General features: G+C 39.7%; 1 protein-coding gene across 6 annotated transcripts in view; it reads right to left on the bottom strand.

Annotated features, from left to right (window-relative positions):
• Nucleotides 1-23,673, bottom strand: part of ranbp10 (RAN binding protein 10) — a 35,924-nt gene extending 12,251 nt beyond the window's left edge. Inside the window, exons 1-9 of one of the 6 annotated variants that reach the window (XM_020056816.2) lie at nt 23,109-23,673; nt 10,274-10,315; nt 6,136-6,247; nt 5,844-5,896; nt 1,455-1,622; nt 1,267-1,289; nt 560-744; nt 356-468; nt 127-235 (exon numbers count right to left, since the gene is read on the bottom strand). In XM_020056816.2, the coding sequence (XP_019912375.1) occupies nt 127-235; nt 356-468; nt 560-744; nt 1,267-1,289; nt 1,455-1,622; nt 5,844-5,896; nt 6,136-6,247; nt 10,274-10,315; nt 23,109-23,307 (1,004 nt within the window). In that variant the 5' untranslated portion in view covers nt 23,308-23,673. The remainder of the gene's footprint in view (nt 1-126; nt 236-355; nt 469-559; nt 745-1,266; nt 1,290-1,454; nt 1,623-5,843; nt 5,897-6,135; nt 6,248-10,273; nt 10,316-23,108) is intronic. The other 5 variants (XM_020056815.2, XM_020056814.2, XM_020056817.2 and 2 more) reach the window with 5 other exon arrangements.
• Nucleotides 23,674-23,685: the final 12 nt, after the last annotated feature.

Below are 23,685 nucleotides of genomic sequence, written 5' to 3'. Positions count from 1 at the left end.
TTATGGTCATGTCGATTTTTACTAGCTATTTCTTCTCCCGTTTCCCCTATTGACAGCTGGTGTGCCACAGCCTTTAGACAGACACTCCCATGTAAGATTTCCGTAGGTGCGATCCGGGCTACTCACTTCAACATGAAGAGTAAATTGGGATTGTGTTCTAGGAGCCCGGGGTACAGCTGCTGTGTGGCTTCTATGGCCTCTCCAACCCGTCCTGCCAATACCAGTTTCTGTATTCCTGCGGACAGATATTACCACTTACAACGTATTGGGTGGGTGACTGGGCAAATGCATGGTTGTGATCTCTACTATGTGTTTCAGTGCTGCTGTCAGTGTGGAACCTGTGTCGGGTTCTCACTCTGTCGGTTCTTTATTGATGAGTGATCCTCCTGGATCAATGTCTCTGTAGCCCTGGCGAAGGCTGTGGCTGTGGCACAGTACCCATGATGCACCAGGTAGGTGGACACCATACTGGAAGAAACAAAAACACGGTAAAGCCTGGCAGAGGAAGACACAGTGACGTGTAACAGTGACCATTCCGGAATGAATGTGGATCCCTTACTTCTGCAGCACTGCCTGCCACTCCCCAAGTCTTTCTCCAATTGGGAAGCGGGCGATCATTCCGTGGATCTTAGCCCTCCATTCGCTCATATAGTCCTCAATGTCAAACACAAAGGGCTGCTGGCCAAAGTTAGCATCCACTATCTCTCCAGGAGTCTGCAGGCCCACCGTGGGGTACAGGTTGGGCTATGGGGAGAGGCGTGAAATGACACACTGGCTTTGTATACTGTGTCAAGGGCACATTCCCTCTCTGGACGTATTAAAGAGACCCTGCCGTTTGTTACCATAACTCGAGAACACGGCAATCATTTTGATCACGCGAGAGCATGGCAATAACATACAGTGCAACAAACAGAAGTCAACAGCGATAGAAAACAACAACATTCTAACATAAACCGACTGTACATGGGTTAGCGAACTTGCCTCCTGGATGCACATGAATGATTCCAAAACTATTGTGCGGGGCATGCTTGTGTTAAGACTGAGCAATAGCACTGGGCAGTGTTGGAGAGGTCCCCTCTGAAGGGAAAATGCTTTATGAAAAACATTAATCATCTATTTGAATGGGCCAGATTCAAGGGTACTGAACATTGCTTCATGGAAAGAGTCCTGAATAATATAAAATGTTCTATAAAAGAAAGAAAAAACTTGAGTTTAAATCCTTGAGCTATTGAATGAAATGTGTACACGTTTTGGTTTAATACTCACAGGGAGGTCTGTAAAGGCTACACCTAGAGAACAAACAAAAATAAATGTAAGGTAATGGACTATAAGTATTAAAAAAAAAAAAAAACACCAGCAACCAAATAAATCATATACATCGCCTGAGAACACCTCAAATGGATACATCCCATTGTACTTCCATGTGTAAGTGAATTTTAGCATGCAGTTCTCACCTAGACTGATGCCATTCTTGGTGTAGAAACAGGTGTTGTTAATTAGGTTCACACAACAGCCAATCACATCGCCTGTGGTGAAGGTTGGGCCATATGGTTGGCCAGTCCCTGAAGAGCAGAAGGAGTGTCCGTCGTCTCCATGGTAACCATATGAGTGCTTGTCCCAACCTGAGATGGAAGACAGGGTGGAAACAGGGCGGAGATGTCCAGATTACATATTAAGAATGAGAAACCATTCTAGAAGCCTGCACATTACCTGACACACATAAGCCTAGTCATCCACCCAAAGAATCAGAAATCTGAAATCAGTGAGCTTGAGACATATTTTTACGCAAAACATATTTTTACATGATATTATACATTAATATGACCTTATCTCAACTCCACATGTTACACACACCAGGAGCACATGCAGGACATAGATATTAACATCAGGTGAAGCAGAGAGAGAAAGTAAAGTAATGTGTCAGACACCTGTAGCAAACACACATATGGGAAGTCTGTCTTAACAATGATCTTTGGAGGTTTAAAGGGTTCATCTAAAAGTAGCAGCATATACAGTATATAACCCATTCATTCTTGAAGAGTTTAACTTCTGGACAAAATAGCAGCTTGTTTTACTCAAATATTTGGGAACAAAGTCAATGCGCTACAGCCTGAAAACATAGTTGCTTTGATCAGACTGTAAAAAAACGGAAAAATCTAAAATACTGGTTACCGATGAAGGTTAGTGTCAACACAACACTGACATTAACAGCGGCTAACATAAGAGAAAAAGTATGACGAATGAGCCCAGCTCTCCACAGACGTGTGATGAGTAATATAAATTACCATAAAGATTACATTAGGCTGGAGCTGAGCCTGACAACGCTCTCTCTCATTTGGATCAGGCCACTGACTAATATCTGGTATAGAATGTGCGATACTCTGGGTGGTCACGGGAGGCATTGGCCTATGAATAGTAGCACTGACTGATGAGTCATGGTGAAACAGAGCAGTGCATACTGTATGTGTACATGCAACAGGGACTGGCAAGCAGCAGAGTAGTCTGTGTGAGGGAGACGTGGGTATCATCATATTGTCAGTACGTGTGTGGGCTATATATAGGCTATATATGTATATATGGGGGGACAGGGGGGACTGACGGTGTGTATTGTCTGCTCAATCAGTGTCCGTCTCTTTCACAGAGCAAAAAGAGAAAGTAGGTCGTGTGTTAACTGTGAGGTATTAGATTAATCTACGGAGCAGGGCTGACAGGGATATCGCTCCTAAAGCTGGGCTCAGTGTTCCCAACATGCTAATGAAATGGGCAGGGCTCCACTATGGGATCAGACACACAGAGGTCAACAGGGAAAATAACTATTATACACTATAAAACTATTACAGCTGGGACCGCACACCACAACACACATCGCAGCACACGTGTTATGGTCCGCTGGCAAAAAAAAAAAAAATGTACTAGAAACCCAGACTAAATCCATCTAGATCTTAAACAATATGTTCATACTGCCAAACTCTCCCACCCATGCATGCACCCACTTCCACCATATTCCAACCATTGTGTCACAGGTACATTTGCAGTACTGAGCTGGGAGAGAATGAGCAGCAGTCTGGTCAGGACCATGTAGAATTGGCTGGATGAGTCCGAAGCACTCCAAAGGCCTCAGGCCGGATGAGTCCATGGCATTCCAAAGGCCTCAGGCAGGATGAGTCCAAAGTATTCCAAAGGCCTCGGACCACATGGAGAATGAAATAAGCAGGTAACACTGTCTGGGTCATGGAGTCATATGATTGTACAGAGCAGAGGAGTTGAGTTATCTAATTGAATGGATGGCATCAGTGCACAATGGGAAAACATACACTAGGTCCCATCAGCGTCTCTGAACCAATATCCCCACCACCCTCTTCTACCTGGGCACTGACTCTTCTACCTGGGCACTGACTCTTCTACCTGGGCACTGACTGTGATTAAAGAAAGAGTGTTGGTTACTTCTTGCTGAACCAGACCAGGGTACAGATGCATTCATGCACTGATACAGCTCTGTGCTTTACTTTGTGTTTGGTGGCAAACACACTCACATACTCTCAGGCCCATATCTACAGCTGAGGACACAGAGGTCATGTCTGCTGCATTTTTTTCTGTATTTTTTAATACGATGCAATAAAAGTAGTGAACCGATAAGACAAATTCTAAAGATTCCAAAGATTTTGTAGAATTCCAGATCACCGCTTGATTGCATTATTACCATCCATCACAGTCACCATACATCCTGGTGACTGTGTGTTGTGAGTTGAATGAAGCCAGGTAGACAGTCAGTTTTCTTGGTTTCATAAAATCTTAGCAAATGTGTTCATGCATAGGCCCATCTTTGCTAGTGTCCTTCCGGATGACAGAGTTGAAGCAGCAGTGCAGGAGCAGTTGAGTAAAAGTATGCAAAGACTGCCGACAAAGAAGACTAGCATGATAGGTAGTTCGAAGGTAGTTGTGTAGCCAGCTAAATTATGTTTCTCTCTATACAATATCTAAATTATGGTGATACTTTTTGGATCGTCTAAGCAAGTCGACTTGCCGGGAAGATGTACCTATCGTAACACACTGAACCCAGTTGGGTTCACTGAAAATACATTAGATAATGTGTTGACGTTTCATTTTCTAATATCAAAGTTATTAGGAACCTGGTTAATATCTAAGCCACACAAACCCAGCTAGAGTTGACAGCGGTGCTAATTATCTACATTCTAGTGTAACTATCAATCAATCAAATGTATTTTACATCAGCAGTTGTCACAAAGTGCTTTTACAGATGCCCAATGTGAAACCCCAAAATGCAAGCAACAACAGGGTTGATACACAGTGGCTAGGAAAAACTCCATAGTAGGGTCTAAACTAAGCAAAAATGCTAGAGGGTACCAGAATGAATAGTTCAAACAAAAACAAAAAATACCTGATCCATGATTTAGCTAATATAAAAAAATACTTACACTCTATATGCTATATGGCATCAAGCAGGTCGCTTTTCAAAACTGAAAAAATTAACTGAAAGTTTGAAAAATCCCACAGCAACATATTTTACAAACACCCAGTTTTGTCATTTATTTGCTATGGGGAACCATGTGTAGATGCTTTTCAAAATAGGTGATTATGTTTATTATTTGCTCTGGGAAGGTTAACTGGACAGTGGATGTGTAATGATTCATTTGAAATGTAAACTATCATCATATCTTGCGTCATGGGATTACCCGTGAAAAACCTATTTCTATTGCGGCTTAGAAAGCGATTAAAGATTCACAATGCTTAATTAGACCAACCCACTGTACAAGCTACATCCATTGCACTGCTGATAGATTAAAGAAGTAATTGCAGATGTCAGAGTCATGTGGTAGTACTCCATAAGTAGTTATTAATACACAAATGATTTTACTTGAATATAGCCAGCCTGCATTTTCTACTTCTCTTAAAACTTTTGGGCCATTTGACAGTGCGTAAATGACATTGCGCAGAGAATTTGTTCTAATGAAAAATATTGTGCTAAGGGTAGAATTATATTTTGTGAAAAACTTTCCTTTATACCAAGCGATACAGCGATTGAACCACAGTAATCCTTTCGTGACTTAGAAGAAAATAAAATGATACAAAATGAAACTTTGGGAAGGCAACAGACAGGAGGAAACATAAAAAAAGAGAGTAGGTAAAGTGATGGAGAGAAAATAGCATATATTGTCAAGGATGGCCTGTGGAAACTGAAGGGACCACTAGGTTTAGCCAATATAATGAGTTAAATAGTGTGGGAATTAGTGGAAAAGGGCTTTGGAGTCAAAGTGTGCAATAGGTGTGAAATATCCGTATACTTGTGTTTTGTCAACATTTAGACATTTTGAGAATGTTATTGATGTTATGTTATTTTCCCCCAATCAGGCAGGTATTCCAGAGAGGGGACATAAAGGGACAGGTAGTTGGCACAGACTTATCAATAAATAAATCCCAAATTGACAGTCTCTTGTAATCTATCGGCGATGAACATGTCAATGTTAATCTCAGGTGTTTTTGTAGTAATTTAAAAGTGAGCCACAGGCAGAAGCAGTTCTTTTTATAATAATGGTTTGACAAGAGATCATGTATGCAACATACATTACAACTGATTAGAATAGTCAGTGAATGGAAATTGATGATAAATCTGGAAACACATGGCACTCTGAACGTACCAAAGATTCACATCTTAAAATAGTGCCCCTTTTAATGTTTTTTAATTGAACTACCCCTGCAAATCAATTGTTAAAACAAAACAACGAAGATTAAGGGCAGTATGGGTCCAGGCTGTGAACACTATGACCTCCAAAACCCACATCCTATTCAAGACTCTACCTTCCCTTCCCTCCCCTCATACTCACCAGGCAGTCTGTTCATGTTGACCCCCTGAGCAGAAAGACCGATCCCCATGTACCTGGAAATAACAACAACAACAACAGGTCAAAGGTCAGTGACATCATCCACTTAGACAACCTGACTCAATCTGATATAAGTCAACACTGTGACTGATTAATCCTGTCAGACCGACATTGCTCTCGTTAAAATATCACTCTCTGTAGATTCTTCGCAAACTGCTCAATATGCTGTTTTCAACTGCAGAAAAACAGATTAGCCAAGTAGCTAACAAGGTTTTAGTGTTCAAATGACACTTACCCATCCCTGCCCTTGCTGACAATCTTGACTTCGAAGTAGTAGATCCCACAGGCAGCTGGTATGGGGTGAGTGGCACGCACAGACGCAGCATCCTTGTGATTCTTCCCATGACCTACAAAAGGAGCAAAACATTGTGTTACTTTAAGTACAAAATACTACAACATCCCACAGCTCTGTCTGGACAATTCATAATGTTAGGAGAAGTAATATTTCTAGACCTTTGGTTTTAATGAAAACACATTTAGCGATCTGTTTTTGTAAAATGTTCTGTTTAAGTGGTTAAAAGTTGTTTTTGACATTGCAATAGTCCCAGTCACTTAGCACAGTTTAAAAGTAATCTGGATAGATGCATGTCTAAATGAAACAACAGAACTTGTTTTTGTACTGAGGCTGGATGTTTTACTCATCTCGATTATTTTCGAATTCTAAAAACATTTGGAATAATTTCTACTTTGCAGTCATTAGGCAGTTTTCAATTGACCCAGGTTTTTTGACAGAAACAATTTAGCAAAAAAAATATATTACACGTGTTATGGAAACAGCAGCTACAGTAATGTTGTCAAAATATATACATACAGTGGGGAGAACAAGTATTTGATATACTGCCGATTTTGCAGGTTTTCCTACTTACAAAACATGTAGAGGTCTATAATTTTTATCATAGGTACACTTCAACTGTGAGAGACGGAATCTAAAACAAAAATCCAGAAAATCACATTGTATGATTTTTAAATAATTAATTTGAATTTTATTGCATGACATAAGTATTTGATCACCTACCAACCAGTAAGAATTCCGGCTCTCACAGACCTGTTCGTTTTTCTTTAAGAAGCCCTCCTGTTCTCCACTCATTACCTGTATTAACTGCACCTGTTTGAACTTGTTACCTGTATAAAAGACACCTGTCCACACACTCAATCAAACAGACTCCAACCTCTCCACAATGGCCAAGACCAGAGAGCTGTGTAAGGACATCAGGTATAAAATTGTAGACCTGCACAAGAATGGGATGGGCTACAGGACAATAGGCAACCAGCTTGGTGAGAAGGCAACAACTGTTGGCGCAATTATTAGAAAATGGAAGAAGTTCAAGATGACGGTCAATCTCCCTCGGTCTGGGGCTCCATGCAAGATCTCACCTCGTGGGGCAACAATGATCATGAGGAAGGTGAGGGATCAGCCCAGAACTACACGGCAGGACCTGGTCAATGACCTGAAGAGAGCTGGGACCACAGTCTCAAAGAAAACCATTAGTAACACATCACACCGTCATGGATTAAAATCCTGCAGCGCACGCAAGGTCCCCCTGCTCAAGCCAGTGCATGTCCAGGCCCGTCTGAAGTTTGCAAATGACCATCTGAATGATCCATATGGTCTCCACTCGCCGTGTTTGGAGGAAGAAGAAGGATGAGTACAACCCCAAGAACACCATCCCAACCGTGAAGCAGGAGGTGGAAACATCATTCTTTGGGGATGCTTTTCTAAAAGGGGACAGGACAACTGCACAGCCAGGGCAACTAAGGAGTGGCTCCGTAAGAAGCATCTCAAGGTCCTGGAGTGGCCTAGCCAGTCTCAAGACCTGAACCCAATAGAAAATATTTGGAGGGAGCTGAAAGTCCGTATTGCCCAGCGACAACCACGAAACCTGAAGGATCTGGAGAAGGTCTGTATGGAGGAGTGGGCCAAAATCCCTGCTGCAGTGTGTGCAAACCTGGTCAAGAACTACAGGAAACGTATGATCTCTGTAATTACAAACAAAGGTTTCCATACCAAATATTAAGTTTGGCTTTTCTGATATATCAAATACTTATGTCATGCAATAAAATGCAAATTATTATTATGGATTTTTGTCACTCACAGTTGAAGAGTACCTATGATTAAAATTACAGACTTCTACATGCTTTGTAAGTGGGAAAACCTGCAAAATCAGCAGTGTATCAAATACTTGTTCTCCCCACTGTATATATATTTCTTTTATGTATTGAAACAAATGGTAATTGTAATCACTTAAATCGTTCTACTACTCAAGGCCCTTTAAAATGATGGCCGCCCCCCGAAAGTTAAAGCTATAAAAAATGTAACTGTAAGTATCAGCTTGATTATGAACTCAAAATATCTGCACAATATAACTGTAATTTGAGATAAAATTAGTCTTAGTCAAAAATGCTTCACAATTATTGGCACCCCTAGGAGTTCTAATGAATCCAATCTAATAGAAGTATCTTCTCATTCATACAGTGTCTTCATAGAGTATTCAGACCCCTTTACTTTCTCCACATTTTGTAGTGTTATATACAATTCCTAATTGATACCATTTTCAAAAAGATGAGATGTCTCTATAGACTCTCAGCTCCATCAGTCCACTGTCAGGCAAATCATTTACAAATAGAGAGTATTTAACATAATAGTAACTTAGTATAAAAGTGGATTATAAATCCGGTAAAAAAATAAAAACCAACACAACATCTGGAGATTTTTGCAGACCTTCCATGCGGCATCTCAGGTTACTGTGCATGCTTCAACAATAAGAAGAACACAGAACAGAAATGGCATTTATAGGAGGCTTTCTTGGAAGAAGCCTCTCCAGTCAAAAAAGAACCAAACTGCCCATTATATCTTTGACAGAGACCAACTGGCCTAACCTGAAGGTTTCAGGAAGTCCATTCTCTGGACAGATGTGTCCAAAATAAAAAATAAATGGTAACAATCAAAACTGCTACAGTGGACATAAAAAGTCTACACACCCCTGTTAAAATGCCATCTTGATCTTCAGCTTTCTAACGGATGCCTGAAGGTTTTGTGCCAAAATTGCCTCATAATTCCCACCACTCTGACTAAGGGCCTGGTTCCAGCTGAAGAAAAACAGCCCCACAGCATGATGCTGCCACCACCATGCTTCATTGTTGGTATGGTGTTCTTTGAGTGATGTGCAGTGTTGTTTTTGCGCCAAAAATACCTTTTGGAATTATGGCCAAAAAGTTTAATCTCGGTTTCATCTGACCAATTTTCTTCTTGTCTTTTCATAACTTTTGGAGGGACGTCCAGTTCTTGGTAATGTCTCTGTTGTGCCATATTTTCTCCACTTGATGATGACGGTCTTCACTGTGTTCCATGGTATATCTAATGCTTTAGAAATTATTTTGTACCCTTCTCCTGGCTGATATCTTTCAACAATGAGATCCCTCTGATGCTTTGGAAGCTCTCCGCGGACCATGGCTTTTGATCTGAGATGCAACTAAGAAAATGTCAGGAAAATCCTAGATGTCAGAGACTGATTAGTGACTATAGATGTTTACTCAGTCATTGCTGCTAATGGAGGTGCCATAAGCTACTGAATGAAAGGGTTCACATACTTTTTGAACAAATTAAATCTGAGTTTCTGTTAAAGAAACCACTTTTGTTAAATTATGGAAATTTTGTTTGTGTCCTTTATTGGGAATGTCATTCTAAAATAAGACAATCCCTGTAGGGTTCACATACTTTCAAGCAGCACTGTATGATGATGCAAAACCAATTAAGTTAACAGGCACTCAAACAGGCATCTAATGTCAGGATTAGGGATGGAGACCCCAGCTGCGAATCATTAGCTAACTGATACATCCGACCACCATATTGACTGTTACACCCGACCACCATATTGACTGTTACATCCTACCACCATATTGACTGTTACATCCTACCACCATATTGACTGTTACATCCTACCACCATATTGACTGTTACATCCCCCCACCATATTTACTGATACATCATCCCACCATATTTACTGATACACCACCCACCATATTTAACCATTGGTATAAAGGAAACAAGGACACAGAAAGCAAGGTTTTCACAGCTAGTAGCATAGAAAGTGAGAGAGTGAGTTAAGTAAGCTGTGATCCCCAGGCCCTGTCAAGATTCAAATTCAAGCCGGAGATTGACTGATATGTGGTGACTGGATCAGAGCTCCATCTTACACTCTGATGGGTTTAGTGACATGGTGCCCATATTGCTTACACCTGTCCAATCCTCCCTGATATCCACAAATGTCAAGGGGGTAGGGGCTATAGGTTGCGTCTTGACAAGGCCTATGTCCGATTAGGGCCGTTTGCTCAAGCACTCACTCAGGCACAGTATAAAACATTTTTCTAGTTACCAGGTGGAAGTGATATCTGCCTGGGACCCATCCTGGCAGCACCTACAGTGGGGGGAAAACGTATTCAATCCACTGCTGATTTTGTACGTTTGCCCACTGACAAAGAAATGATCAGTCTATAATTTTAATGATAGGTTTACAGTGGGGCAAAAAAGTATTTAGTCAGCCACTAATAGTGCAAGTTCTCCCACTTAAAAAATGAGAGAGGCCTGTAATTTTCATCATAGGTACACTTCAACTATGAGAGACAAAATGAGAAAAAAATTCCAGAAAATCACATTGTAGGATTTTTTTATTAATTTATTGGTAAATTCCTCTGTAAAATAAGTATTTGGTCACCTAAAAAACAAGCAAGATTTCTGGCTCTCACAGACCTGTAACTTCTTCTTTAAGAGGCTCCTCTGTCCTCCACTCGTTACCTGTATTAATGGCACCTGTTTCAACTTGTTAGCAGTATAAAAGTCATCCACAACCTCAAACAGTCACACTCCACTATGGCCAAGACCAAGGAGCTGTCAAAAGACACCAGAAACAAAATTGCAGACCTGCACCAGGCTGGGAAGACTGAATCTGCAATAGGTAAGCAGCTTGGTGTGAAGAAATCAACTGTGGGAGCAAATATAAGAAAATAGAAGACATACAAGACCAGTGATAATCTCCCTCGATCCAGGGTTCCACACAAGATCTACACCTGTGGGATCAAAATGATCACAAGAATGGTGAGCAAAAATCCCAGAACCACACAGGGGGACCTAGTGAATGACCTGCAGAGAGCGGGGACCAAAGTAACAAAGGCTACCATCAGTAACACACTCTGCCGCCAGGGACTCAAATCCTGCAGTGCCAGACATGTCCCCCTGCTTAAGCCAGTACATTTGCAGGCCCGTCTGAGGTTTGCTAGAGAGCATTTGGATGGTCCAGAAGAGGATTGGGAGAATATCATATGGTCAGATGAAACCTAAATAGAACTTTTTGGTAAAAACTTGTTGTGTTTGGAGGTGAAAGAATGCTGAGTTGCATCCAAAGAACACCATACCTACTGTGAAGCATGGGGGTGGAAACATCATGCTTTGGGGCTGTTTTTCTGCAAAGGGACCAGGACGACTGATCCATGTAAAGGAAAGAATGAATGGGAGATTTTGAGTGAAAACCTCCTTCCATCAGCAAGGGCATGATGATTAAACGTGGCTGGGTCTTTCAGCATGACAATGATCCCAAACACACCGCCCGGGCAACGAAGGATTGGCTTCGTAAGAAGCATTTCAAGGTCCTGGAGTGGCCTAGCCAGTCACCAGATCTCAACCCCATAGAAAATCTTTGGAGGGAGTTGAAAGTCTGTGTTGCCCAGAGACAGCACCAAAACATCACTACTCTAGAGGAGATCTGCATGGAGGAATGGGCCAAAATACCAGTAACAGTGTGTGAAAACCTTGTGAAGACTTACAGAAAACGTTTGACCTCTGTCATTGCCAACAAAGGGTATATAACAACAAAACAACATAATTCAGAAAAACGCAGGTCAAAAATGTTCTAAATTGATTTGCATTTTAATGAGTGAAATAAGTATTCGACCCCTCTGCAAAACATGACTTAGTACATGGTGGCAAAACCCTTCTTGGCAATCACAGAGATCAGACGTTTCTTGTAGTTGGCCACCAGGTTTGCACACATCTCAGGAGGGATTTTGTCCCGCTCCTCTTTGCAGATCTTCTCAAAGTCATTAAGGTTTCGAGGCTGACGTTTGGCAACTCGAAACTTCAGCTCCCTCCACAGATTTTCTATGGAATTAAGGTCTGGAGACTGGCTAGACCACTCCAGGACCTTTATGTGCTTTGTTGCCTTGGCTGTGTGTTTTGGGTCATTGCCATGCTGGAATACCCATCCACGGCCTGTTTTCAATTCCCTGGCTGAGGGGAGGAGTTTCTCACCCAAGATTTGACGGTACATGTCCCCGTCCGTTGTCCCTTTGATGCAGTGAATTTGTCCTGTCCCAAAAACACCGAAAGCATAATGTTTCCACCTCCATGTTTGACAGTGGGGATGGTGTTCATAGGCAGCATTCCTCCTCCTCCAAACACAGCGAATTGGGTTGATGCCAAATAGCTTGATTTTTGTCTCAACTGACCACAATACTTTCACCCTGTTCTCCTCTGAATCATTCAGATGTTCATTGGCAAACTTCAGACGGCCCTGTACATGTGGTTTCTTGAGCAGGGGGACCTTGCGGGAGCTGCAGAATTTCAGTCACTCACTGCGTTATGTGTTACCAATTGTTTTCTTGGTGACTATGGTCCCAGCTGCCTTGAGATCATTGACAAAATTCTCCCGTGTAGTTCTGGGCTGATTCCTCACTGTTCTCATGATCATTGTAACTCCACGAAGTGAGGTCTTGCTTGGAGCCCCAGACCAAGGGAGATTGACAGTTCTTTTGTGTTTCTTCCATTTGCAAATAATTGCACCAACTGTTGTCACCTTCTCACAAAGCTGCTTGGCGATGGTCTTGTAGCCCATTACAGCCTTGTGTAGGTCTACAATCTTGTCCCTGACATCCTTGGACAGCTCTTTGGTCTTGGCCATGGTGGAGAGTTTGAAATCTGATTGATTGCTTCTGTGGACAGGTGTCTTTTATACAGCTAACAAACTGAGATTAGGAGCACTCCCTTTAAGAGTGCGCTCCTAATCTCAGCTCTTTACCTGTATAAAAGACACCTGGAAGCCAGAAATCTGATTGAGAGGGGATCAAATACTTATTTCACTGATCAAATCAATTTATAACAATTTTGACATGCATTTTTCTGGATTATTTTGTAGTTATTCTGTCTCTCACTGTTCAAATAAACCTACCATTAAAATTATAGACTGATCATTTCTTTGCCAGTGGGCAAACGTACAAAATCAGCAGGGGATCAAATACTTTTTTTCCCCTCACTGTATGTCTTTCAAAACAGCTCCCATGCACACTTGCTGGGCTTTCTCTTTGACTCCCACAAGAACGAGTCCCCCACCTGACTCTTAGTACCCAAAATGTTATTTTAGCACTATGTTAAGCAGTCAAGCAGTTTGTATACCAAATCAGGCACGTCTGGTAATAAAATGTATGATCGGATGTCTTCAAGTTCTTATCCAAACTGTTTAGTATGTCTAGTCTACTATGTACAGCGTAGTCATATAATACTAGTTTAGTTTAAAACATTTATTATAATACAAGTGAGCAAGCAAAATGCCAAATGCTCTTGACCACTGGACTACCCTCGTTCCACCCAAAAATAATATCTTCCTTTCACCACTTTCCTGTCCAATAGAGCATAAAATGCCAGAAAAAAATATTAATATTCAATTAATTTAATATTCTTTCAACTGATTCACACAGCAGGCTACATACACATAATAGAAAATATGTTTTTGCAAATTGTACATTGGCCTATACAGGGCCTCAAAACTAACGTTTGGTTCAGCAGCCATTTTGGTAGGAAGATTAAAAATATGCCAGAAATTCTGATTTGTTTAGGAGCCAAATTATACCCTCCTCATCGCAACTAATAAAAAAGGGTCCCAACTAATAATAAAAAAAACTGAATAAGTATGCTGTGTAATATTTTCTAAACAATGTTATTATAGTTAACAAGTACATTGTTTAATATTCAATTGTCAATTGTCAAATATCAGATGAGATTTTCAGATGTCCTTCGAAAGGCAGGAGGTTACCGTGGTAACTGAGAAAACAGCACCTGCGCGGGAAAATTTATTCTGCTGCCACTCTCTAGCCTGAATTAGAAAATATTGTAGTATTCTAATATGAAATCTTCGCTAGCAGTTGCAGTTTAAACTGAAATTAACATTGAAAACCTTCAAGTATGTGAACGAAGCTGTGTATTTACACCAGGGACCGCCAATGTCAAAATCTACCTACATAGTTTAGGTTACAGTTCATTACAATACATGTTTTTTTGTGCTATGTTAGGCTATAATGTTTGTTGAGATTAAACGTTCTGTAGTTACAAAGTTTTCAAATTAAATGGAAAGAACAAATATAACTCAATGAAATGAATGGTTATTTTTTGTTGGACATGATAGCTTGAATGAGATTAACTGCCAGTTACGACAAGAATAAACAACTGACAGTTCATTTCAGATTCAGTTTTCTAAAATCTCAAATAAACAATCTGGTTCAATAAAGGTAAAATACCTTTAAATGGTTAAATAAAATACATCCTAATGACACCCTGCCTAGGCAGAAGTTATTCTTCCTAGGGTCCAATGTAAAAGTACAGGAATATTAATCAATAAAGATTAACAGTCAAGACTTTTGTGCATAATGGCACAGAATATTAACATGAAAATAAGCAGGAATAAACACATGAAAATAAGCAGGAAATCCTGCAGTGTAGCAGCCCTATTGACAGACCTTTCAGTACGTTACTAACAATCAATCAAGCTAAGGGTTGCTAGCGTTCTCAGTTATTGTTTTTTTCACGTTATAATTACCAAGTTAACGAGGGAGCTAGGATGTATCAGTTTTTCAATAGGTCAATAAATACTATGATAGTTGTGTTGTAACGTAAAATCTAATAGAAGCATAGCTATCATGCATAAAAAAAAGATTTATTAAGATATTACTTTTATAGCAGCTAAATGAGTCAAGGCAAACACTGATTGTTAGAAATCTATAGGCCAAGCATAAAGTGTTGATATTATGACTTTCTGAACACGTAGCTACGAAAAATCTTAGGATAAAATGTTGGATAAGTACTGTATGTAGTGTTCAGGTCTGTTTTAATACACATTTGAAAAATGCTTTGACCTTAAACATGCAATGTATGATTCAAATGAAGTAACTTTTGTGAACTCTTATTTTATTAAACATACAACCAATCATTTACCGTTTCTTGCTCTCACTAATGTTTATTCAATTACTTTTTCCCCCAATGTAGCTGCGGTGAAGAAGTAGGACATTATGGCCAAAAACAGAAGTGAAATGCCAGAATACCTTAAACACCCCAGGGCTAGACCATTTTTCATGGACTGACAAATCGGGGGGGGGGGGTAATTACTGAGCAATTACTAGTAGTTAGTTGCCCAACACTGAAACATTTCATTTAACAAAGCTAATGAAACAAATAGCAAAATGTAGTTTTGGGTGGCATAAAAGGGTAATAAGGAACATAGTTGAATTTAATAAATGATTCATTTAATATTCGTGATGCTAGAGTCGACCTTCTCATGGAATTGCCCCATGTATGTGGACCGGTACCTTTCCTGCATGGTGTCCCTGCCAGCAACAAACAGCCATCGTCATTTTTATATTGTACAAATCAACTAATCAACCACCAATCATACATTACTACAGGCATTAAAACTAACAAAGAAGCAGGCCCTTTATTACCATCTTTGATTTTAGCAACATAAATCACTTCCATTTTTAGCTCTCCACGTTCTGTATCCAAAGCTCAGCAGGCTATGACCAGACAAACACCCATAATAAATACAACACACAAACACACTCAAGTCTATAAATACCTCAACACCACCACCTCAGCAAACAGCTCAGCAGAGCCACACAGTCCTGGGAATGAGAATCCCTCGCTGTCTCCATCAATCTCGCAAGCACACGTGCATGCTCACGCACGTGAGCTGAAGGTGATTTCTTACTGGCTATCTGACTAATTTAGAAGAGGTAAATTAGCTTACAATTTCATATATGCTAAAGCGTAACATTCCCATTGGCCAAAGTGGCCGGTTAAAGTGGCACTGCATAGAATTTACTCCATGTAGAAAGTAAATGAATTTTAATTACTACAATTTGGTTAAAAAAAATTTTGAGTATCACACATTTTAGCAAACTCCCTCAATATCATATTAGTTACAAAAAATTCTTAAGATTAACTATGAAACCTACTGAAATCAAAAGTGGAGTTGCTTGGCCACAATGTCAGATTCCATGTTTGCCAAAAGAAAACACTGCCTTTGAACACAAGAACCTCATATCAAATGGATATCAAATGGATATAAAACATGGAGGCGGTGGCAATATGGTGTGGGGCTGGTTTGCTGTGTCAGGGCCTGGCCAAATTGCCATCATTGAATTAACCATGAAGTCCAGGGCTAGGAATTGAAAGGACCTTGCGAGACAATATTATCACAAAACTTAGGTGCCAATATGATTTACATGTTGAAATTCAAGCAATTATGATTTACTGATTATTATATTGTATGTTTTACTTTACCATGCTTCACATGTTAATTATACTTCCAAAGACAATGTTAAGTGAAAAACATTGAATGATAGTGCTTAATATGTCAATAATTAGCTAAAACCTTTTTTACTGGAATAGAAATGTGAAAAATAGGATTACCCAGAAGGGGTGAAAATAACACAATCATATGAGATGTGTAGTTAAATAATGCAAATACTACCAAAAACATGATTCTTCTGCATTTCATAGTTGTAATAAAGCAACTAACCTGAAAACGGTTGAGGAAATCGGTTTACACTCTCTTACAGTGCTCTTTTACCAAAGCAGTGAACACAATGTTTAAAAGTCAATATCAGCATGTAAAATGTAATTTTTTAAACTGCTCCATCATCCAGTTCAGAAGTTAAAAACATACCATGTTAAACTTGATAAAGATTGCATTTCTAGTTTCAAGTAGATATCTGAAAAATGTGGTGAATTAACGGTGGAATGTATAACGAGGGTTATGATCCTATTGAAATGCTGTGGGGTCTTGAAGCAGACTGGGCATACAAAAAAGAACCAAAACATAACACCGTCCAAGCAGTACTGTAAAGAAGAGAGGGCAAAAATTCAATCCAGCTGATGTAAGAGACTGAAAGACAGTTACATGAAATGGTTACACAAACCTGTTTCAGCAAGGTCAAAAGGTTGAAGTTAGGGGTGTACATTTTTCTTCCACACAACAAATGTGCATTTCTGCTGACTTTTTATGAATATATTATTTCAAAGCATAAAGTGTCATTTATGAAATTAGGTTACATGTCACTACTATTTAAGTGAAGATTGTACTTATGTACAAATATGTGATAGAAAATATAGCTTTTCACATGACTAAGTGTTACAATGTGCAGTCTGAGCAACATGATACACTGCCTGGCTGTTAAAACAGTATTTTGTTGCTATGTCAAAAACCATAATGTGGGGAAGGTTTACCATACCTTTGCTGGTTAGATTATTATTATTTTGACAGGAGTCTTTCTAAGGACCCAGAGTATAAGGATAAGGATATAGCCTCATGGTCAAAACACAATGGTGAGCCGGAATGCAGTGCATAACAACCCACAAAATCAGAGGATAAATAAATAGATGCCTAAAGAAATGTGAATGTGTGGGAGAGATTCTTCTGTGTTTGCAAACCCTGCATCATAGCTTTACATAGAAACAAGGGGGAAACCAACACACAATCTGGTGATGTCACCTCTCTGACTGAATGCATGACCGGTTCTTCAGAAGACAGAAACCCCACTCTCTGGGCAACCATTACAATCAGCTTAAAATAATCACAGAGCATGGTTAGGCAACATGTACACAAACATCACAATTCTGGATTAATTTCCCTAATTCCTCTTTTGACCCAGACTCTGAAAAAATGACGTGACAACATGTAATGGCACGTCACAATGAACCAAAAAGGAGCCGTTTGGCTGATACTGCCATACCAAAATGGCAGCTGTGGTTTACTGCTACAGTAGGTATCAACAGGATGAAAAAGGCAGTTTCCTGAAAAGCTTTGGAATTGTTTGAGCCATTAGCTATTATAACCATTGAAAAGATATGTAGCTCAGGAAGATATACGTGTCATCCGTTTCCCACTGTGACAATAAATGTTGTGCACAACACATTAGAGGGACTGTGACAAAATCGCAATTCAAAGCAATGCATGTCTGCCCTTCTACTGTGAATTATTTCTTGATGCTCTTACCTGATCTTAGCTGTTTTCATTAACTTCCCAATACCATTCTGATGCAATGCAGTCATTAAAGAACATAGCTCTATATCTTTCAGACTTGAACCTTCAACTCGGTATACCTACTTTTACATATCTATATAGGTGTGTATATTAACATTATTAATTAAGCCTTAAAACAAATGTGTTTAATAGTGACTTTGTCCACAAAACATTTTAATTTACATTTAAGGCATTTCAAAGGCCTTCAAAAATTGTGGGACTTTCAACTTGATTGGTTTAACCTCCTGATGGCCCTGGTTGGTCATATGACCAAACCTACTAAGTCATCAGGGAGCATTAGGAAATAAAGTATACCAAAATGCACTACTGTAACTTTCAGATTGCCTCAATTGTGCTGCCCATGCTGGAACAGAAGCTATAATTACACCAGGGTTTCCGTTCAGCTGCGTTTTAATTTACCAGACATTTCACAAATGAAGCAGCCCGCATGTATTGGGTCCATAAACAATTAAGGCATCCACTCATGGTGCTCAGTCTGACCAAATCACATTTAGAATCTTAAAATGGAGTGTTTTTAATAGAACGTAACTGAACAATGTTCGTACCCCAACTACTATGCTGTGCTTCCTCAGTTTAAACGTGTCCTCCCCATTCTGATCTGGAAATACACTCTCTCTCTATGGCAGCAGGCGCATATTTGCTTTTCATGTCCATTATTGTCTGTCTGCTTCACTGTGAAATTTTTGTCTTACTTGTCCGCTGGGGGTGTGACAAAATATTGATAGATAGGCTGCTACCTGTCCAGACATCTTTAGTAAGATAAGAGGACCTGCCAGAAGGACCAGCACCTCTGTAGCACTCCATAAATCAAATAGATTCTATGGTCTGACGAGACCAAAACCAAACTTTTAGAGACGAAAATGTTGAAATGGTTTCAGGACAAGTCAGTGAATGTCCTTGAATAGCCCAGCCAGAGCCCAGCGTTGAACCCAATTGAACATCTTTAGGGAGACCTAAAGATCGAAGTTCACTGATGCTCCGCATCATATCGGATTGAGAGGATCGACAAGGAAGAATCTGCCCAAATCCAAAATGCACGCAGCTTGCAGAGGAATACCCAAGAAAAATCATAAAAAGGGGATTGTTGCAGAAGATGCTTCTACAACATCCTGAATTAAGGGTCAGAATACTCATGTACATTAAATGCACTATCACAAATTTCTATAAAAGCATTTTTCCTTTGTTATGATGGGGTATTTTGTGTAAACTGAATAAACTATCTATATATATATCAAATTCAAATCTGCTGAAAGTCAGTGGGTCTGAATACTTTCCAAACAGTATAAACATAAGTAAAATCAGCAGAAGGATAAGGTTTGGCAGAGCATTTTACTTTATCAAGGGAGGAGATTTTGCTTCCTTCCTTTGCACTAGAGTAATCACGTTAATGGCATTTCCCCCAAAAGTAAAATAGGAAATGATAAACTTTGATGGGAGAATTTTACTTATGGGTAAAAAAATAACAAATTTGGAAGCTATACCAGTACAACTTTTTATTGCACACAAAGGAAAGTTTACAGTAAAGAAAAGTACTTCAGGTTTGAAAAAAGTTGGATTAAAGCAATATTTTGAGATTTTAGTAATGAGGCCCTTTATCTTCTTTCTCAAAGTCACATGACCTTCTGGATACAATCTGAATGTCTCTGCATGAAGTGTGAAGAAAGTGGCAATCTAACACTACCGCAACTGTTAACAAGCAATGGCAATAAATGGAAGTCTATGGTATCTGCTAGCTTGATAGACTTCCAGTAATTGTGTATACGGATGTAAAATACCAACAAAAAAATTATACTAAACATAGAGACCTAAAAATGGTATCCACAAGCTAATCTGGGGAAATACATGGCCTAATAACCAACAACCCAGATGGTACAATTAATATAGGCTCAATGTAGGCTATATCTCCATACATTTTAATATTTTACCAGTGTCTGTAAACAAAATATTGTGCTACCCAAAAAAATTGGGGTCATGGCTACAGATTTTTTTTTTTTACCAGGCCCCACCCTGTTTGCTCCTTCGGAAACCTTGTTCTCATAGCTACGGATCCACACCACGTCCTGCACATATGTTGTTTAAAAACACAAATCCACATTCCTCTATTTACCTCAGCCTCTTCTGAAACATAAAACAATCTGATCTACAATAATTTAGGCTATGTCTCTGCCTCATATCCTGAACAGCTGGGGGAAAACTTGTCAATTTCAACAAACACTCCAAAAATATGATGTTGATCTTTTTATTGGAATGTGGATTTAAGTAAAGAGCAGTCTACACATTACATTGGGCAAAACTATCAGTGTTTAAGAGATTGTCATATTTGTTATTCTTCTTCCACATAGGCTGAGTATCTAAAAGAAATACACTGCATCCCAATATTTGCACAGAAAATCACTATTGCTTGCCTCCCTGCCTGTCATGCTTGTTTGATGTTTCGCAGGTCAATTTAATTGCTGCCTACAGGCTACTCTCCTCTCCCCTCCCAAAAAAAACTAACATGAAATCATTAGATTGTCTGTTGTGTTTATTTTTGCTATAGATTACTGTTACAAAAGAACAATAATTAAGTTGGTTCAAACAGTCTTTCAACCAATTATTTGTTACTTACTACACTGATAAATGACAATACATCAGCACCTTTTTCACCCATTAAATCAGGGTAGGCAGACCTAAAATAGTAGAGTAGCCCTGGCCTATCACATACGTATAGGTCCTGACAACACTGTGGCTTCTGTGATGTAAGGGGTTGTAACAAGCCTATAACTTTAGATTACAGACTAATGCCCAAACAAATCCTTTCCCACATCCGACTACTGTAGTCCCACAATCCCTGCTCTACACATCCACCCATGTTACACAGCTTAAAAAACAAACAAACAAACAAACACACAGCCATTATCAACTAATTGCATTATGCAAATGTTAGTCACAAATTATTGTGGAATCCTTAATGTCAAGTCCAAACATTTTACGTAGGCCAGAATCCAGCACCACTGCCACCACAGCCACCTTTAAAGATTTCACAACTAGAATAACATTTCTGTAGATTCAGGCCTATCATAGACCTAAGGACGTTGCCAAAAGCAGATATTGGCAATGAGCTAGATGCAGGACTTCATTCTCACACAGTATCGCCACATGAACAGAGGTTTGCTGGAGGCTGTTACAGCGTGGTAGCCACGGGACCAAAACACAGAACTTTATCATAGCACAAGAATGCTCTTTGGTTGGGTTACACATGTTGCTCAATTCTGCTACTTACACAAATTGGCCTTTTGACCAATCACATCAGATCTTTTTCACATCAAAGTGGGAAAAAAATCAGAATTGAGCAGCATGTGTTAACAGAACTTCAGCTGTTCTAGAAATTGACTTTATAGTCTTTCACATCTGAATCCACCTTCAGGTGTGATATTTTTTCATAGCTGTCAATATTCCTACTGTTGTGTGATTCATGTAATATGAACATGTATGATGTTAAACTCTTAACGATTAAACCACACACAATGTAATTATAATAGATTGATATCTGGAAAGAGTAAGTACTGCTTTGGTTTAGTGTAGAATAAATAAACATCTTTAAAGCAATTGTATTTATACAGTCTTACTGCTTGCACCACAAAAAGTAGTTGGTCAAAATCTCCAACTACCCGCATAAACAGCATCTGATCTGATTAAGAGCAGATCTTTTCAGTAAGACAGCAAATGCGTCAAGGCCTCCTCCATTAGCCCCTCTGCAGCAACTGAAAATGTAGCAGCTCTCTGGGTTGGTGAAAGAAGCCGCTGTTGTTCTTTTGAAAGCACAGCTAAAGATCTCAACGGAATCCTCCTATTAATGCTCACTAACATTAGCCAGCTCGATCGTAGGTTCAAAAATACAACCTATGCAAAACCAAAATGTATATATAGAATTAGAACAGACACCGTGAACGTGTTCATGAATGTTCAATATTCCCTGTTCTGAACTGCCACTGGTGGTCATTTGATCACAAAATGCATGCAATTTGTAACGTCTAGTCAGTGGTGGGTTACCGCAACCGTGCGACAGAGATTTGTTTTCATGTTGCTGTACGCTAGCACCAAGAAGCGATAGCTACATTTAAGCAAACTAACGTTATGGGACAGCTTTACCGTTAACGTTAGTACATTTTATATTGGTTGCTAGCGAAGTGGATACTAAAAACGTTGATGCAATTCGATAGTAACGTTATGCACTAAGTATGAGATGTTTGCAGGCTATTCATTGGCTATCTAAAGTACAGCATTTTGAGGCAATAGCGATGGCGTGCAATTGGCACATCATTGGCTTGCATAACGTTGTTAGCTAGTTGTCATTAGCTAAATACGCGACCATACTGTGTAGGCGGCCATCCCTTTAGCGACCTAGCTAACTAGCTACCTAGTTTATGTGAGCTAGCTGGGGGTGGTGCGTCGTTTGTTATTAACTAGCTTGGTATATTGTGACATAACGCTACTTTAGTTCACTTAGATAGCTACGCTAATATTTAGATAGCCATGATCAAATGAGAGGTAGCCAAGCTGTGGTAAAGCAAAATAAAACTGTAAACAAAGAGACCGTGGAGTTTAACATTAGCAAGTCAAAAGAAACGGATATGCTTGAATACTGTCATGGTTAGCACGTTCACTGTCAACCATTTGGGCATTCCGCTCTGCTCTTATGAAACAAAGCAAAGAGGGACCGAGAGGCAGCTCAAACTAGATCGGGGAGATTGTACTACACATAATCGCTTTTCAGAGACTCGACGCAACCCCCTGGAGAGTCTAGCGTAAATGACAGATTCCAGCAATCTGGGTAGTATATGTTATACTAGTTGTCACATCTTTATACCTTTGTAATGCACCCGAAGATTGTTCTGCGAGAGACCGATGTAGCTGTATTTATCCTTGGGGCTCCAAGATCGGGGTAGTGGTGTCTCTTCCTCATTAACGGCAGGATAGAGGCGCTTCAGTCGTTCATTTAACTCGTGTTCTTGGTAATTACACGTAGGATCCCCCAACAGAAGACTCCCCACTCCAAGCTCTGCCATTTTCGGCTTGAGATGTTTTCTTTTGGCTTGTTTTCTACTCTACTAGCTAGCTATGTCAATCCGTTGACACAGAGAGAGAGTGAGATAGACTGAGAGAAGTAGCAGTGGTGTGATATCCCCGGATAGTCGACGCGATACATTAGGAATGACTGTGACATGGGTACTGTAGTTAAATGCTTGGCTATCCGCTAGTTAAATCTTCAGAATCAACTACAGAATCCTCGCTCCCTCCCCGTAATGTATTTTTTCCGCTTGAGTCAATGACAGTGAAGCAGGGAAATGTAGTGTTTTGTTGGTTGTACGCGGTTGCTTGCACTTAACTGTTAATACATGTTGAGCTCCCCAGGCTTACTTTATGGCAGATAACGAAGACACATT

The sequence above is a fragment of the Esox lucius genome, chromosome 19, assembly GCF_011004845.1.
Source record: "Esox lucius isolate fEsoLuc1 chromosome 19, fEsoLuc1.pri, whole genome shotgun sequence".
In the NCBI taxonomy this organism is placed as follows: domain Eukaryota; kingdom Metazoa; phylum Chordata; class Actinopteri; order Esociformes; family Esocidae; genus Esox; species Esox lucius.
Note: the sequence above shows the minus strand (reverse complement) of the source record. Positions and strands in the feature narration are given on the sequence as shown.